The sequence below is a fragment of the Catharus ustulatus genome, chromosome 5, assembly GCF_009819885.2.
Source record: "Catharus ustulatus isolate bCatUst1 chromosome 5, bCatUst1.pri.v2, whole genome shotgun sequence".
In the NCBI taxonomy this organism is placed as follows: Eukaryota; Metazoa; Chordata; class Aves; order Passeriformes; family Turdidae; genus Catharus; species Catharus ustulatus.
In genome coordinates, this window is record NC_046225.1 from 2,082,413 (window position 1) to 2,098,941 (window position 16,529).

General features: G+C 42.7%; 1 protein-coding gene across 49 annotated transcripts in view; it reads left to right on the plus strand.

Annotated features, from left to right (window-relative positions):
• The window catches only part of ANK2 (ankyrin 2), a 271,811-nt gene that overhangs the window by 182,103 nt on the left and 73,179 nt on the right, over nucleotides 1-16,529 (plus strand). For 34 of the 49 annotated variants that reach the window (XM_042779239.1, XM_042779240.1, XM_042779241.1 and 31 more), the window contains 8 exons: nucleotides 6,509-6,607; nucleotides 7,235-7,432; nucleotides 10,203-10,301; nucleotides 10,472-10,570; nucleotides 12,966-13,064; nucleotides 13,280-13,477; nucleotides 15,232-15,330; nucleotides 15,852-15,950. In XM_042779239.1, the coding sequence (XP_042635173.1) occupies nucleotides 6,509-6,607; nucleotides 7,235-7,432; nucleotides 10,203-10,301; nucleotides 10,472-10,570; nucleotides 12,966-13,064; nucleotides 13,280-13,477; nucleotides 15,232-15,330; nucleotides 15,852-15,950 (990 nt within the window). The remainder of the gene's footprint in view (nucleotides 1-6,508; nucleotides 6,608-7,234; nucleotides 7,433-10,202; nucleotides 10,302-10,471; nucleotides 10,571-12,965; nucleotides 13,065-13,279; nucleotides 13,478-15,231; nucleotides 15,331-15,851; nucleotides 15,951-16,529) is intronic. The other 15 variants (XM_033059491.1, XM_033059494.2, XM_033059495.1 and 12 more) reach the window with 3 other exon arrangements.

Here is a 16,529-nt window from a genome sequence, read left to right on the forward strand (position 1 = left end):
TTCAGAAGTTAGTATTGTTCTAGACAAGTTGACACATGAGATTGTAAGGGATGTTTTGAATTTTAAGAGGTCAGAGTGTTTTCCCATCCCTGCTCACCCGCAAAGGTTGAATGAAGTTGAGAATGAATCCAAGAGAACGAGATTTTGCCAATGTAGGTAGGAGGGACCAATTTTAGTCTTCTCATTGTCTTGGCTCCCTGCCCTTTGTCAGCTGCTACATGGGCTGAAAATGTCAGTACAAAGATATCCCTGAAAACCCTCTCAGGTATCCTAAGGCACACGTATCCCAGCTTGCACAGGCTCCCCAGCTTCCTGTCACCTTCACCCTCCAGGGCTCATGGTGGTGGTTGGTGGCGTGTGCCTCACTGTGGGGAAGACTCCAGAGCTTTGGTTTTGCTGTCCATGTCTGTGTGTCAGCTGTTTGTTATCTCAGTGTGTCTCTCCTCCCTGTGCTCTGTCCGCTCACCCCGTGTGCCTGGCTCTGGCTGTGAGTCCGTTCGGTGCGGAGGAGGCAGGGATGCGTCGCAGCGCCCTGTCCGTGGCAGCACAGACCCCGCCTGCCCTGCTGCGCTACTAACACACCTTGCCTTCCCTGCTGCCTTCCCCTGGCTCCCCAGGAACACCTGCCTTCTTCCAGCAGGTCACAGTCACTGCAAAACAGCGGAATTCAAGTACTGGGATGTTTCACTGCCAAGCTCTTGTGCTCCACACCACATCAAAATGAGCTCTTTGGTTAAAACACTCCTCTCTGCTTTCATTCTGTTTATTTTTAACTTGCCTTGTTATATGACATCTGATGCTGCATAAATTAAGATGCAAAAACTTGTTTTAGTGGTTTGCAGATGAGCTTCAGTACTTCAGTTTTGCAAAGTTAATCTGTGAAAGCTTTGTATGTTTGAAAATGTTGCATTGGAATGATTCTTTAGGAGCCACCGTGTTGTTTAAAAATAGAAATTAAAATGTCTGTTCCTCAAAGGGAGTAAATGATGCATGTGTCCTGCTGTTCCATAGTTAATGCAGCACGTCAAAGGAAAGCTCTGCTTTCTGCAGGAATTAGTATTTTTATTTTCTATACATTTCAAAATGTGTTTGCTGAAATTTTCTGGCAGTTCTCACAAAGCCATAGAAGTGTAGAAATGCTGGTAAATCTCTTGAAACAACTGCATATTTTAAAATAATATTTTATTTATATTTTTGGCAAGTTCTACCATTTTTTTCTAAACCAGTTCCTAACTAAGTTTTTAAAATGTGAAATTTAATTTCTCTTTTATATTGTATCCAGAGCAGAAATGGAAACTCCATTCTCAAATACAATAATAAGATAGTTTTATTAGTACTATCTGTTAGAGATAGTATTATAATATTACATCATAACAAAATAATGTCTTTAACACTAGATAATTATTAGGTTATAACAAGATATAAAAATATTCTTTTGACATATATTATTATATAATACCTGGTATATGTTTTGCAACTTTCATTTACATGTAAGCCTTCCCTGGACTTTGTTCACTAAATAATTAATAGGTTAAATTTCCTATACTAAGATATTTCATATTCAAAATTTTACTCAAACCTATATTCTCTATATATTCTCTTACATTACTAAGAATTTCAATGACATAATTTCATTTAAAATTTTAATATTTGGCCAAAATTATGACCCATGTAGTTTCTGATGATTAGTTAGAGTTAGAGGATGAGAAAAATTGTGCAGAAATTTGTGGTTTGAAAGATGGTGGAAAGTTTAGTTTATGATTAATTTACTGTCAGGTGATCAAGGGTAGTGTGGCAATTACCAGTTCTCACTTTGAGGGAAGGAAAGCATTTACAGCCTTCCTGCAACACACTAAGGATTGTCACAGGGAGAATTATTGTCAGCATTTAAAAGCAACTTTAGCATGGCCAAAATGCATGTATTTCTATTAAAAAAAGTCCTCATATAATGAAATCATAACAGTACACACCTTCAGAATATGAAAATGTTAATGGCTGTTACAAGGTGTTAGGAAGGTTATTTCTGAATTCCTTTTTTGTATTATCTCTATTTTTATCATCTCTATCTATAAATTGTATGGGGGGAAAAAAGAACAAGAATATGAGGCTTTTTGGTTCTGCATGCTTTTTTGCTTTTAAAATACAGTTTTATTCACAGGCTTTTATCACCTTGCTGGAATTTCCATTTTTGTGGGAGTAAGCAAACACCCTTCAGAGAGGGAAGAACACTCTCACCTGTCTGAGCTGCTGAAGCTGTCACACAATTTGTGTTCTTCCTATCCAGTGTCAACACTGAAATTAGATTTTTCTTGCTCTGGGACTTTTCTTAAGTCTCCTCTTGCAGCCTTTCATCCTGAATATTTGCAGTTGAATCAAATCCGTGGAATGAAAGAGAGCATCTAGTCTTGGAAGGGCAAGCTTATTGTGTGGGAAAGGAGGCGTGCTGTGTGCCTGGAGCGCGGCAGCTGGAGCGGGGACAGGCGTGGCAATGGTGGGAGAAGCTCTGGCTGCACCATTTGGGTTGGAGAGGGGCCACAGAGAGGAGGAGGCTCAGCTGGAGCAGAGAGAAGTGCCAGGTCACTCACAGAGATGGATGGTACCAGCAGGGAAACAAGGAAGGAAACTCTGCATGGCACAGCTCAGACTTGGTTGGTTTGGTTTGGGTTTTTTTGTGGGGAATGTGCTTCAGACACCCCTTAACACTTGTTCTGGAAGCCTACTGAGATTTATTAGTAATAATATCTGCTTTTGTACCTCTGCACCCAGACAAAACAGGCTTGGCTCTGCTATTCCCACATGGGAATGGTAACCATTGTAGCAGGATCCTAGCCCTGCCTTGGCATCGTGCTCTGGACAGTGTTTGTTCCTGCAGTAATGCTGCTGTGACATTTTCTCCTCATCTTCCTACATGCAAAGAGCACTAATAATTCATTGGCAGCTTTTGCTGTTCCTAAAACCATGTCAGATTATAAATATCTAATCACAATGCAGATATTTCATATAAAAAATTCAATGGCTTCATATAATGTTTACAAGGGAGTGGGAAGGGATTGCTGTATGAATTGTCTTAGCAAGTTATATAGAGAAATGACAGGTATTGGGAGTTATTTGTGTTGCTATCTTAATACTCCAGCAAGCACATGGTATATTTTTTGCAGTATTTTTCAAATTTATGCTGTGAATGGCAGACCTGGAGGAATACTTTACAGCATGTTTAATTATGTCAAGAGCTTAGAGCAAGAGGGAGACTCGCCTCGTTCATTTTTAAAGAGATGAGGTTTAGTCATAATGAAAAATGAACAAATTAAAAGCCCCTTATTTGTCAAGAAAATCTAGACAATTTTGCATGTTTGACATATGAAATACTAAAATTTTACTTCACCCTGATGAAAATGAGAACTTGCAACTGCAGTTTGGAATAATTAGTTGATAATTTGGCCTTTGATGTTCATGTCTGTCATCAGTTTTTGGTCGAATGAGCACTGAGTGTGAGCAACTGTCCTCTGAATGTGCTGCCCACTTCATTTCCCATTAAAAGTAAGCACAGCTTCTTTTTGTGTCAGTGTCTCTGCTAAGCTGAGAGAAAGCATTTGTGAAATGACCAAATAATTAATCTTTCCAAGCCCTATGGTTAGGAGTCATGCACAGAATTTAGAATTAATTTTGCAGGTTAAAAAATGTGCAGTGATTGATTTTCAAGCAAAAAAAAAGCACAAGCTTTCCTTATATTTTGAGAACTATTTAAGGGAGAATCAGGATTGATGGAATTTCCTGGCTTCCATGCATTGTCATTTCTGAGGGTGACCCAGCTGTCAGTTACAACACAGAGTGTGAGGTAGGAGAGTACCACGTGTGGGAACAGCAGAACATCAGGTGTGGGATGTCACTGGGGAGCTAGAAACATTCAGCTCTCCATTCCACACAATCCAGGGTGAGGAGATAGTTGTTGAATTTCTTTAAAAACAAAATTGCTGAGTTTCTTGTCTCCTGGCATGGCAGCCTTTGTGTTTATGGGATATCCATTACCTGTGCTTCAAAGTCTGTGTGCCTCTGAGCCAGAGTTGGATGTCTATCAAATGATGTGTCTGATGTATTGGTCACTGCATGTTCTTTAATTAGCAAAAGAATGATTGACAAAGTACTTAGGCCAGCTCCTGAAGTGGATTTGAGAGCAGTGAAGCTCATGGTAGATAATGGTACAAAAAAGGATTAGTTTGGTGCACTGGTGTGTCTCTTCATGTTAGCTCATGTCAACTTGCTGCATTGTTTTCTGTACTAATTCTTCTACTGCAACAACTCTCTCTGCAATTTCCCTCATCTTTGCATAAAATATATAAGCAAAAGAATTGAAGTATTAAATATACAATAATTTTAAAATATACATGCTGTTTTCCTCAGAGCAGAAAAAAGAGAGAGGGTTCTGTGGGAAGTCCTCAAAACTGCTATGGCAGGGTAGAATAGGATAGGTAGTGAATTTCTGTCTCTGCTTTTAAATAATGTTTTTAAATTATTTAGGGGTTTTTTTTGTTTCAGCCAGACTTTCTTGTGGACTTGATATGCTTCTTAGCTTATATTTTTCTTCTTTTTCTCCCTCTTGGGATTTGTCCTGCTTTTGTTCAATGATTCACACAATTTTCCTTTTTTTTTCCTTCTTGTTTTATTAAATAGAGTAACATCAAAGCCACAACGCAGATAGGGAACCTCCCACATTGATTAAAAATGTAGAGCACAAGAGACTAGAAACTGGGAAGAAATACCAAGTAAATATCTTCCCTAGAAATGCATTTGGAATATGTTCTTACCTTTGTAATGTAGTGGGAGTGATCTGTAGGAATCTCTCTGGCAACAAGATGATAATATACCTCAGTTGGTCTTAACAAGACTTGGTTTAGAGGACTCTGCAGTTTCAGTCCACAAAAAACAAGTAGAGTAGTGAAGAACCTAAGTCTTCACACTGACCCCATCTGCCAGTGCTGAAGGCTGCAAATTCTGGTTTTTAGGTTTGATTTTCCATCTTGGAATGTCAGTGCAAATCTTGTGTGGGATTTAGGGATGCCTCTGAGACAGTGAGCAGCAAAGCACACCTAACCCCATCAGTGTTTCTCAAAAGCCTCTGGAAAAACTAGATAAGTAAAGGGAGGAAATTTCTCCTGCAGACTTCAGCTCCTTGCAGCTGTGGAGCTTTGTGGTGCTGCTCACTTGGAAAGGGCTCTGTCCTTTGGAAACCAGGCATGAGACAGGCTCTGCTTCTTGGAACTGCCTCTGTGGGGTGTTACAGAGCAGTGTTTGCCAAAATGAGGTTGCAGTTGCAATGGCACTGTGTAGCCTAGAGCTACTTTTAATTTAAAAATGTGGTGATGCAGGTTTCCTCCAAACCCCAGCAAGGTGAGCAGTCCATCTTTGTACGAAGCAGTGTCACCAACTCATCCTTAGTGCCATGTTGTTGCAGTTTTGCCACTTTTTTAGCCTCTGGGTAATTCAGACCAGTATATTCTCCTTTGAATCGAGCTGTTCCTGGATTCTTCAATGGGTTCCTTGGAATAACAGCATCAATGTCACACAAGATGAACAGCATGTCTCAAAGGGAGAAGGCTCTTCTTGCATTAAAAAGAATTCCCATTTCACCTTTGTAAAGCCACCTCTGTTGAGTGAATGTTGATGACACCTCTGAGTGCATGCTTGAGCAATACTGAGGCCTAATGAGATGAAATCTTGCCTTTTTGTATCCTACCTGTTACATTTTACCTGTCATTCTGCACTAACATTCTTTCACAACCATTTTTCTAGCCTCATACTAACTTTTCTGCATAAAGTCCAAACTATACAAAAACCACCTAGAATTCATTCTCCCATCAATCCATATAGTTAATCAGACATCTTTAGCTACCATTTCTGTGCCATTAATAGTAGCCTGAGCAAGTATTTTGGTACAAAAATGGAAAAAAAATATTGTGGAATTGGTGGTCTGACAGCAATTTTAGAAAAGAATTTTCAGCTCTGTACTCACCCCTCAATCTCAGAAGTGAAAGATTTTGTTCTGTTTGTTTCTCTCTTTTTCTCTTGTTTTAAAATCTTCTCTATCTTGATGCCTGTTTAAAAGCACAAGAAAATTCTAGAGCACATTTTCTAGTATGAACACTGCTTGTTTCATTCCTACATCAAAAGCAATCCAAAGGACATGGATTTATGGAGCATCCTCAACCCAGCAGGCATTACCCAGGGAGAGGCAATGCAGTCTCAAAGCCATGCAGAGGTGAGGGAAGGGAGGAGGCAGTGCACCCTCACATTATCCTTTGAGAAGAGATTTCAGCACACAACCTTAGAGTGTCCTTTACTGCTGCAAGGAAGAACAGGGATGAAACTTCACACTGCAGAGCCAGCTTCAACTAGGAGTCAAAAAGGAGCTTTTTCACAGGTGTGGGGCTGCATTCCTGGCAGGCTGTTCCCCAGAATGCCAGGACAAACAGTTGGGGATGTGCTCATTTGTTTTCTCTCCTTTTCCTTCAAGGATGGACTCACCCCACTGCACTGTGCAGCACGAAGTGGCCATGACCAGGTTGTGGAGCTGCTGCTGGAGCGAGGTGCCCCACTGCTCGCACGGACCAAGGTGTGTGTGTGCCCTGGTACAGTATGGAACACCTCTGTAACCTTCCACTGAGCTTTCAGTGTCGCTGAGAGGACAAGGAGGAAGACAGGAATGTTGCTGTCCTCCCAAAGGAGATGTATTAATGGGTAGAATGATCCAAAATAAAGTTTTCTTACATAATCCTTTCCAAATACATGAAAAGCGTACACTTGTTTGCCCCTGTCTCTAGTATCAGACTAAACACATGATGTGGAGTGCTACTGCCAGCACTTCCCTTGTGCTGCTTCCTGAGATTGGAGTGTAGAGAGATGTGAAAGCTGGGTCAGTCACTCCTGACAGGTGATTCCTGGCACACATTTTCTGATCCCTCATGTAGGTAATGAAGACCATTTCTCCTAATAGTTTTTATGGACTATTTCAGACTTGGAAAGTTATTTCAGTGTATTCTTCCTCAAATCTGGAAAACATACATCTAAAATTAATACATTTCCTACAAATTCTGTCTCTTTGGTGAAACTAATGAGAGGAAGATATTTGTATAATAGCAGAGGCCACTGAGCAGCACCTCACAACAACAAATGTTCTGTTATGTGCCACAGTCTAAGTGGGGGTTACTAGAAGCTGCTGTTCTGTTCTCTTCTGTCACAGAATGGACTGTCCCCACTCCACATGGCAGCCCAGGGGGACCACGTGGAATGTGTCAAGCACCTGCTGCAGCACAAGGCTCCTGTGGATGATGTGACTCTGGACTACCTGACTGCCCTGCATGTGGCCGCTCACTGCGGCCACTACCGTGTCACCAAACTCCTGCTGGACAAGAGAGCCAACCCCAACGCCCGTGCCCTGGTAAACCTGTCCCACCTGGGTCATCTAACAAAGCTGCCTGGTAGCTCTTCCCAGGAGAGCTAAGTGAGAGCTGTCAGCAAACTCCACAGCCTTGAGTAGGTGCAGTAGCCACAGGGGTGTCACACCTGCTGGTTACCCAGTGCTGTGCCTTGGATCCTTAGACCTGGTCATGGAACACACCCCATGGCAAGTGGCTGCAGTGTCAGATCTGGAAGCTCTGCAGAATTCATAAAATCAGAGCTGGTTCTGGCTGCTGTTGATGTATGCATTGGTGTTTTGCTGAATTCATGGTTCAGTTCTCCATACCGGGTGATAGAATACACAAATAATTTCTGGGCTTTCAAATGAATTAGTAAGTTAATTGGCATAGGGAAAACATGTTAAAATTCTGTACGACATTTTCCTCTGTTAGGTGCCATTTTTCTTTGTTTTTTGAAAACAGTTTTTATGTTTACAGGACACCAGGTATGATTCCTTTTACCCACTGACCAAACCATTGCCCCTAACAAGGAGAACAACATCACATTTGACTCTGGAAACATTTTGAGAGTTTTTAATGTATCCAAAACCAGACAAGGCTACAATTTCCTCTACTAGGAGTGGTTAGCTGGCTGGTAGTTCATGTACCAATATATTGCACTCTGTCAAGGAGAGAGAGAATCTGTGAATGCTTGAGATGCTGCATGGCCAGAGTTCTGCCATTGCCAGCTGCACTGGGGGCCTCCACAGAAACCCCACTGCAGGGCACTGGGATGCCTTCCCCAGCTTCCTGCCCACAGTAGGACCCCCTGTTTTATTGTGTAGGCTTTCCCTGTCCTTTACTTCCTTGGAACTGAAACCTTTTTCTTCTGCCCTCTCATTTTTCTTGGCCTTTCCATACCCACAAATCCCACAGCCCCTTTTGCTTCCTCCTCTTCCACTTTTCTTTATTTTTCTTAGTGCCATTCTCACTTGATCTTTTTTAACATTCTTTCCATCCTTGCTTGTTTTTCTTGCCAGTCTTCTGATTACCTCTAGCTGCACTTTCCTCAGCTACCCACACATAGCCCCTACATCATCTTTCTTTCCTTCTGTGACCAGAAATGTATCTTCTGTTTCCCTCCCTGCCTGTGAAACATCTGAAACAAAAGGAGAACACACCCAGGCTCTCACCAAACTGGTTTTCTCTCTCCCCACCTTCTGCCCTCATTTTCTCTCTCCTCAGGGACTTGTCGCCTTTGACTTGTTGATAGTGTTTAATATATTAAATGAAGCTCATAATTTCTGTTAGTGATGCACTTTTTATCTGCCTTCTCTGCTCCTCCATCAAACTGTTCCTCACTTAAATAGAAGTAGCAAAATTAAATCAACTGAGGCGGTGAAATTCAGTGAAAAATATGGAGACTTCTGAAACAGTAAAACTCCCTATGAAATATATTGAGAGATGTTGTGTAGGAGGTAAAATATATCAAATGGTTTTGAGTCTTTCTTTAGAAATTGGAGAAACATTAACAATACTCAGCCGAGTTCAGTGATGGAATAAATATTACAAAGAATCCATTTTCAGCTGCGTTTAAAAAATAGTTGTTAATGTTTGCAAAATGCTTTGGGGATACAAGCACTATGTGAGTTCTCAGCTTTTTCAATGTGCATATGCTTTAAAACACCTTCAAATGAACTAGTAATTAACATTTCCTTCAACAGAAGCAGCCTGTAGAATAATCATCACGTGATTATCTCTTCCCACAAACTAAGATTTCACTGCTAGGTTCTGGTTACTGCTGGTTGATTGTTTGGCAATACTGATGCTCTTCATTAGAAAATGTAGCAATTTTTAAACATTATCTAAAAAGTGTTTCCTGTGCTTTTCACTAAAATGTTCACATGCAGTGAATAATGTGTTCAGCTTCAGACACACACTTAACCTGCATTAACTTGTCGCATTATCATGACACCACAGCTCAAGGGGTGGATCTTTATTTAAGGTACTTCAGAACATACATGGGATATTACACCTTAGGTTGATGTATCAATATAAAAATAAATACTCACAGATCCTTAGATTTCAAGTAAAAAGGCAGATTAAGGTGGAATCTGGAAGAAGTGCTCTGTTCCTCTCTCTTTCTCAATTTAAGTGGTTTCAGACTGAAAGAGAGTAGTTTTAGGTTAGATATTAGGGAGAAGTTGTTTCCTGTGAGGGTGGGGACACCATGGCACAGGCTGCCCAGAGAAGCTGTGCCTACCCCATCCCTGGAAGTGTCCAAGGTCAGGCTGGATGGGGTTTGGAGCAACCTGGGATAGTGGAAGATGTTCCTGCATGTGGTAGGAGCTGGAATGGGATGGGCTTTTCCAACCCAAACCTGATTCCTTTATTCTCCTAGAGAGGTATAGGAAATGCTTTACAGAGGCACTGGTTCTAAAGTGCTCCCTGTAGTTTCTTAGATTCCCCTTGTGTTAGGCAGTCTTGGGAAGCACTGGGAGTGCTCCTTACAGACAGACACATGTGCAGCCTCAGGAAGCACATGCACACACACATGCAGTCAGGACAGGCATATCTGTATGTGAAGTGTGGAGGTGGAAGTTCCTTTCTCTCTCCTGCCTGGGAAGAAAGCAGCAGCACTGCTCTGTTGTGCCTCAGATAGTCAGAGATGTCTGTAATTCATAATGTGTTGTGCCTAAAGAACAGCTGCTTGTGGTAGTCTAACCCTTGTGCTCCCAGTGTGCCAACATGGAGCTGTGTGGGAAGTGTAGCTGCATGTTTTTCTAACTAACATCACTGTCTTTTGCACAGAATGGTTTTACTCCACTGCACATTGCCTGCAAGAAAAATCGCATCAAAGTCATGGAACTCCTGGTGAAATATGGGGCTTCAATCCAGGCTATAACAGAGGTAGCAAAATGTTTCATGTCCTGCAGAAACATTCCTTCTCTCTCTCCTTTTTTGCTTCCTTCTTTCTGTCTCTCCTGTCATGCCTCCCTTTCTGTATGTTGTATTTAAACAAAGAAGCCCCTTACTCCAGCCGTGCAGAGGAGTAAAACTGCTCTTGCTTTGTTTCGCAGTCGGGCCTCACCCCAATACACGTGGCTGCATTTATGGGCCACTTGAACATAGTCCTCCTTCTGCTGCAGAACGGAGCCTCTCCCGATGTCACTAACATTGTGAGTATGGCTTTCACTAGAACCATCTGCTCTGGACCCACACCAAGTCTCTGGTTACCGTGTAGCTCAACCTGAGGTCACATTTTAATGATAGCAGTTTGTGCACTTTAGGCAAATTATTGTCACATTTTTATGAAGAGGGGAAAGCCATGGCTGCATGTGTCATAAGCCATCTCTGGTTTCATACATCTTCCAACAATGCTAGAGTAGGTAGTTTTCCTTAGAAACAGACAAAACTCACCAAAAACATCCCAAATGGATTGTAAGCCCAATCCTACAAAGTCTGTGTTTCTGTTCTGAAGGATGAAATTCAAGTCCAAATGGCTCTAATTTCTGCCTTCAGAACTTCATTGGCTGCCATGAAATTGTGTCATTCCTGTCAGTGAAAGAGTATAAAATGCTTAAACCCCAACAATTAAACAAAAAGCAAAACTGGGAAGCTCAGGATGTTCCTCTTAGACAGGAAATTCCAGGAACTGGTGATTAAATCTGGAAAATGTGACCTCTGGGACATAACACAAAATGCAGAACCTGACTTACCATAGAAATCAGTGTTTGTATACCAACCACCTAGTTACCAAAAAAACCAAACCAAAACAAAAAACCCCAACAAAAACTGCATTATAATTTTCTGAGATGTAGTTCATAAGATATTTTACCATTTGAATTTGTCAGTACAAATAAATATTCAACCTGGGACCACCTGTACTTGGAAAGCAGCTTTTTTCAGTACATAAGGTTATAGGTAAGTGTTCACAGCAACAAAGATTTAGTAATCCTGGTACACTGGACTCATTTGTTCTTCTCAGCTATAAAAATCTTACATGGAACCCATTGAAATTGTTAGCATGCAGAAGTATTTATGTGAATCATTAAAATAAACTTTCCCTACATTGTTATGGAAGCAATCTTTATATAAGAACTTTAGAACTTTATTGATAATAAAAACCAACACAAAATTCTTGGGGAAACAGTTAAAAATATTGTGTTACCAGGCATTTGTGTGTGAAGTTTTATACTTTACAATTTCTGCTACACTGGTATCTTGGCTTTCACTCAGTAAGCTGAGGTTCCCTGTTGAATTACTGTTTTCAAAACCTAAACTACTTTGCTAATTCAAGTACAAAAGGGTCATTGCAGAAATTCGATCTTTAGAGTGTTTTTCACATATTAAACAGCTCATTCTTCAGGTATAAATGGAAATATTGAGATCTGTAGCTAGGGCTGTGGGATTTTGTTGTTACATACCTACTAATCACAGCTGGTAATACAGTGTTAATTAAAAAATGACAAAGTCAACCCTTGGTGAGGAGGGTTTGCTGTAATTGCAAGTCCCTGTTAGCGGGCGAGCTAAGGCTGCTTCTTTTCCTCCATCTAGACAAGGACAAGAGGACATGATTCCTGATTCTGATGTAAAAGGTCTTGGCTAGAGTGTTCATTTTGGCAGTCACAGTTTAACTGGTAGATGAGGGGAGAAAGGCCTGACAACAGAATATTCTCTAGCTCTGGTGTAAGAAATGCCAACAATTAACACAAAGAAATGGTGGGCCTGCTGTATTCTCATGATATAACAGATGAATAGAGGTTGTGGAGCTGTCCCAGGACCTGATGCACAGATGCTGGTGAGCTGCACAGGGACTGTTTCAGTCCACCTGGGGACACTGCACTCAAAGAATAGAGCCCAATTAAACTAGGAATGCTGTCCTCAAGGAATCCTCATTTTCAGTGTTTCTTTGAAATCCTATGCTAAAAGTAAATGCTTTGAATATTCCTGATCTGAAATTCCATATCACTTGAGTCAGCTTTCCAAAATTTCATATTCTTCAAATTCTATGAGCTACAAAAAGCTTGAAACAAGATTGATTCCACAGCCTGGAGACAGAGCCACACTGCTGAGTACAGACTTTACACATTTCATGTGCTGGCTGAGTTGTGCAAGGCCTCTTAATGCTGCCAGCTCTACACAGTGTGCAGGAAGGGACCATCTGGAAAATCATCTCCTTCCATCTTGAGGCTCTTGTGCCATGCAATCCCCAGAGAGAGACAGGCTCAGGGTACTCTGATCTCGTGTGGCACATGAGCTGATGCTGTGTTACGTGGAATGCTGAGGAATATATGTGACCAGGACAAGTCTGTCTGACAGAATTTTCCTAAGCTGGGATTTTCATTCTGTCTCACAGGTTGAGGCTATGTTTGTCTGGGATTTACCAGCTGGTAAACCAAGGCATTCCCAAGTACAGTGACACATGCTCACACCCTGCCCTGGGGTTGAAGCCAGTGTCTCAGCTGGCAGAAGGATGGGTCTTAACACCAGTTGTCATGGGTGGGACTGACACTGGCAGAGATCTATCTTCGTGGAAACTGAGGACACTGAAATGCTTTTGCTTTCCTGCAGCGTGGAGAAACTGCATTGCACATGGCAGCACGTGCTGGGCAGGTGGAAGTGGTTCGCTGCCTCCTGAGGAACGGGGCCCTGGTTGATGCCCGAGCCAGGGTAGGTGTTTTGCTTACAATGCTTTTTGTTCCTCTTAAAACCATAGCTGAAGGAATCACTCACCACCTTCCCCTCCTCCATTACTCCATTTTTTTCTGTTATCATTTCCTATGACTGTGCAAGACAAATGCATAGGAAGGTGTGTGGGGACCAAGGAGGGTGCAGTGCTCAGGGTGGCTCTGTAGCGCTAATGACCCACTCGATTTGAGTTGTAGGAAGAACAGACCCCATTGCACATTGCCTCTCGCCTGGGCAAGACAGAGATTGTGCAGCTGCTGCTTCAGCACATGGCCCACCCTGATGCTGCCACCACCAATGGCTACACCCCCCTGCACATCTCTGCCCGTGAGGGGCAGCTGGACGTCGCCTCCGTGCTCCTCGAGGCAGGCGCCTCACACTCCATGTCCACCAAGGTAAGGCAGAACACTTCACATCCCTGCCAGTGGCACAGGAGCAGGGTCTGTTCCATGGCCAGTGTACTTTCACACTGAGAAATTCAAGGGGTTTGGGCCTTTTGTTGTGTTATTTAATTGGCTAGAAGCCAGTGGACTGGAGTAATGTATCACAAGTTAATCAAATTTCAGCCTACTTTGCTGTCATCTAAAATTGGGTTTGGTTGCTACTGAAGGCAAATGCAGATCTTGATAAATACACTGTCCCAACAGGTTTAAAATGTCCTTGTTTCTCCCTTTGTCTTTTAGGCACAGCTTTTTTGGGCAGAATTTCCAAAAAAAAAAAAAAAAAGGGAATACCAATGACACATTTTATGAACAGGCCTCCTTTTATTCTTCAATACCTTATTTACTTAAATAGCAAAGTAATTCTGCCCTGAGCTAGCTGAAAGGAATGTTCCCAAAACATAGAAGTCAGCATCTACCCAGTCACATCAAATGCTGGGTCTATTTTCAGTGGTTCTAGAATGAGTTGTCATGTGACACAACAGGCCATTTTGTCTGGGATTATAAAAGAAATGCTCTCCAGAATCACTAGTGGGTTTTTTAGCCAAAAATGGTACCAATAGATTCCTAACAGAGAGATGAATGTGTAAGAAAGCAGATAGCTGTGAAGAGAATTATATACCAAGATATCTTTTCCAAATTTAAAGCATTTGGTAAGTGAGAATCACGTAATTTTTGCTATTTATAAAAGTACCCTTGGTTTTACAGCTGGAGCTTAAAACATGTTTATGAACAACGGCATGTCTTCTAGGGTTTAAAAGACTAAACCAGCAATTTTCAAATTATGATCCATGGATTACTGGGAGGGCTTGCTCTTCTCCTTTTATCCAGCTGTTAAATCACATTAGAATGGCTAAAAATACACTAAATACTTTCCTAATTTCCCATATTGCTTGATGGCAATTAGTATTGCAGGAACATTCTGTAATTATGGGTAGGAGAAGATAGAGCCCACTGGATAATATCTTTATAGACCTGTGATGTGAACTGAAAATGTTTGAGATTACCCAATATAAACTCTTTCTGAGGTGGGATTAGTGGAAGTAAATGATAATGATAATAAACATTAAACATCACTTATGTGCCAGGCAAATAGGTCATTGCAGCTTCCCAAAATTACTGTCAGGCAGTGGTGCAGACTGCCACCTACTGTCACAGATCCATGAGCTTTCCTTACCAGTGTTCTAAAGTTCAAACAGGCAAAGAGAAGGGCTCTTTTATCTTCAGCACAACTTGGATTTGTGTATTCATACAGTCACAAAGTACAAATAATTTTCCAGCAGACCCTAGTGGAGGAAGGGAATTGGAGTTTGGAGGAGTTTTTTCCCAGTGGATTTAATTGATGTTGCATTGTTGCTGGCAACGATTGATGCAGGAAATACTTGTAAAGCTGTTATCATGAACCAAAAAAAGGTGCAGCTGGTTTGGGGTGTAAATTTGAAAAAGTGCCTTTATTGTCCCCATGCAGTGTGTGTTGCTGGTACAGTCTGTGTCAGAGAAAATGTCTGCCAGCCTGAGAGCACATAAATAGGGAAGAATAATAAAAGGGAAAGTATTTTCTTGTCTTTCATGCTTCTCAAAGTGCTTTCAAGAGAGGCTGCTCTTTCTTGAATTGGTTCTGAGGTTGAAGAGTAAGTGCTTAACAGATAGTTCTTAAACAAGAGAGCTTTAACACAAACATCTGTATTTTATCTCCTGGAATTTTTCAGAAGGGATTTACACCTTTGCATGTGGCAGCCAAATATGGGAGCCTGGAAGTGGCAAAGCTCCTGCTGCAGCGTCGTGCCTCTCCTGATTCTGCTGGCAAGGTACTGCTGGGGAGGAAAGAGTCAAAGTGTGCTGGATTCTTCCTTAGGGAAGAACTGTGTGAAATATGCACCCCAAGAAGGCTGCAGCTGCTTTTGCCTGCTGGCTGTGGCTGCGTTGGGGTCGTGTCTCCCCCGGCTGATAGCCGAGTGCTGCTACCCGGCATGTTGAGTTTGAGTCCATGGCAAGAGGGTGCATGGCTTCTCTGAGGACAGCTGTGTGTCTGTAGCTCAGGAAGCACCGGCTCCATCAAGCTGCCTAAATTCCTAATGGACAAACATATGGGCAAAGCCCAGGTTTCCTCTGGTGTGGCGTGGTGCGCCGCTTCTCCCACTAACAGCCAGCGCTTGCCATGGCCTTGCTGTCCATCCCCAGTGCCCTCCCCGCCGTCCCCTCTGTCCCTTGCAGTCCCCTGAACCCTGCTATCCCTCACCTGAGTCCCCTCCGTCCCTTTTCCCGGTGTCCCTTTTCCCGGTGTCCCGTTCCCGCCCGTAACGCGCTAACGCCGGACCCGCCCTTTCAGAACGGCCTCACCCCGCTGCACGTGGCGGCGCACTACGACAACCAGAAGGTGGCGCTGTTGCTGCTGGAGAAGGGCGCCTCGCCTCACGCGACCGCCAAGGTGAGCCCGCCCGCCATGAGGGGAGCTGAGGGGAGCCGGCCGCGAGGCTCGGCCGCAGGGCTGCTCCTTGCTGTGCAGCGTCAGCGGTGGCGTAAGGAATGTGTATTCTCACCAGGAATACGGGGAGTGAGCACAAGGAGAATTCGTTTCAGGTTTAGGAGCGGCGTCGTGGTGTCGCTGCGTCGGTGAGGGCAGGCCCGAGGAGACCCTGAGGGGAGCTCCGGCGCTGAGGGGATTCAGTCCCACCAGAGTTTTAGTCACAGCTGAAAGTCACTTCACTGTTGTGCAATGTCAGCAATGACATCAGAAATTTTATTCTGGGATTAGGAGTGGTCTTGTGGTATCACTGTGCAGATGAGGAGTGGTGTTGTGGTATCACTGTGCAGATGAGGGGAGTTCTGAGGGGGCACCGTGGGGCCCTGAGGGGAGCCAGCCCCATCGGAGCTTTGATTGCAGCTGGAAGTCGCCTCACTATTGTGTAATATTAGCAGTGACTTATTGTCAGAAAATGCCATTCTTCTGTGCTTAAATTATTAATTTGGTCACAAAAACATTGCACCCCATTGCTGTTTCCAGCCT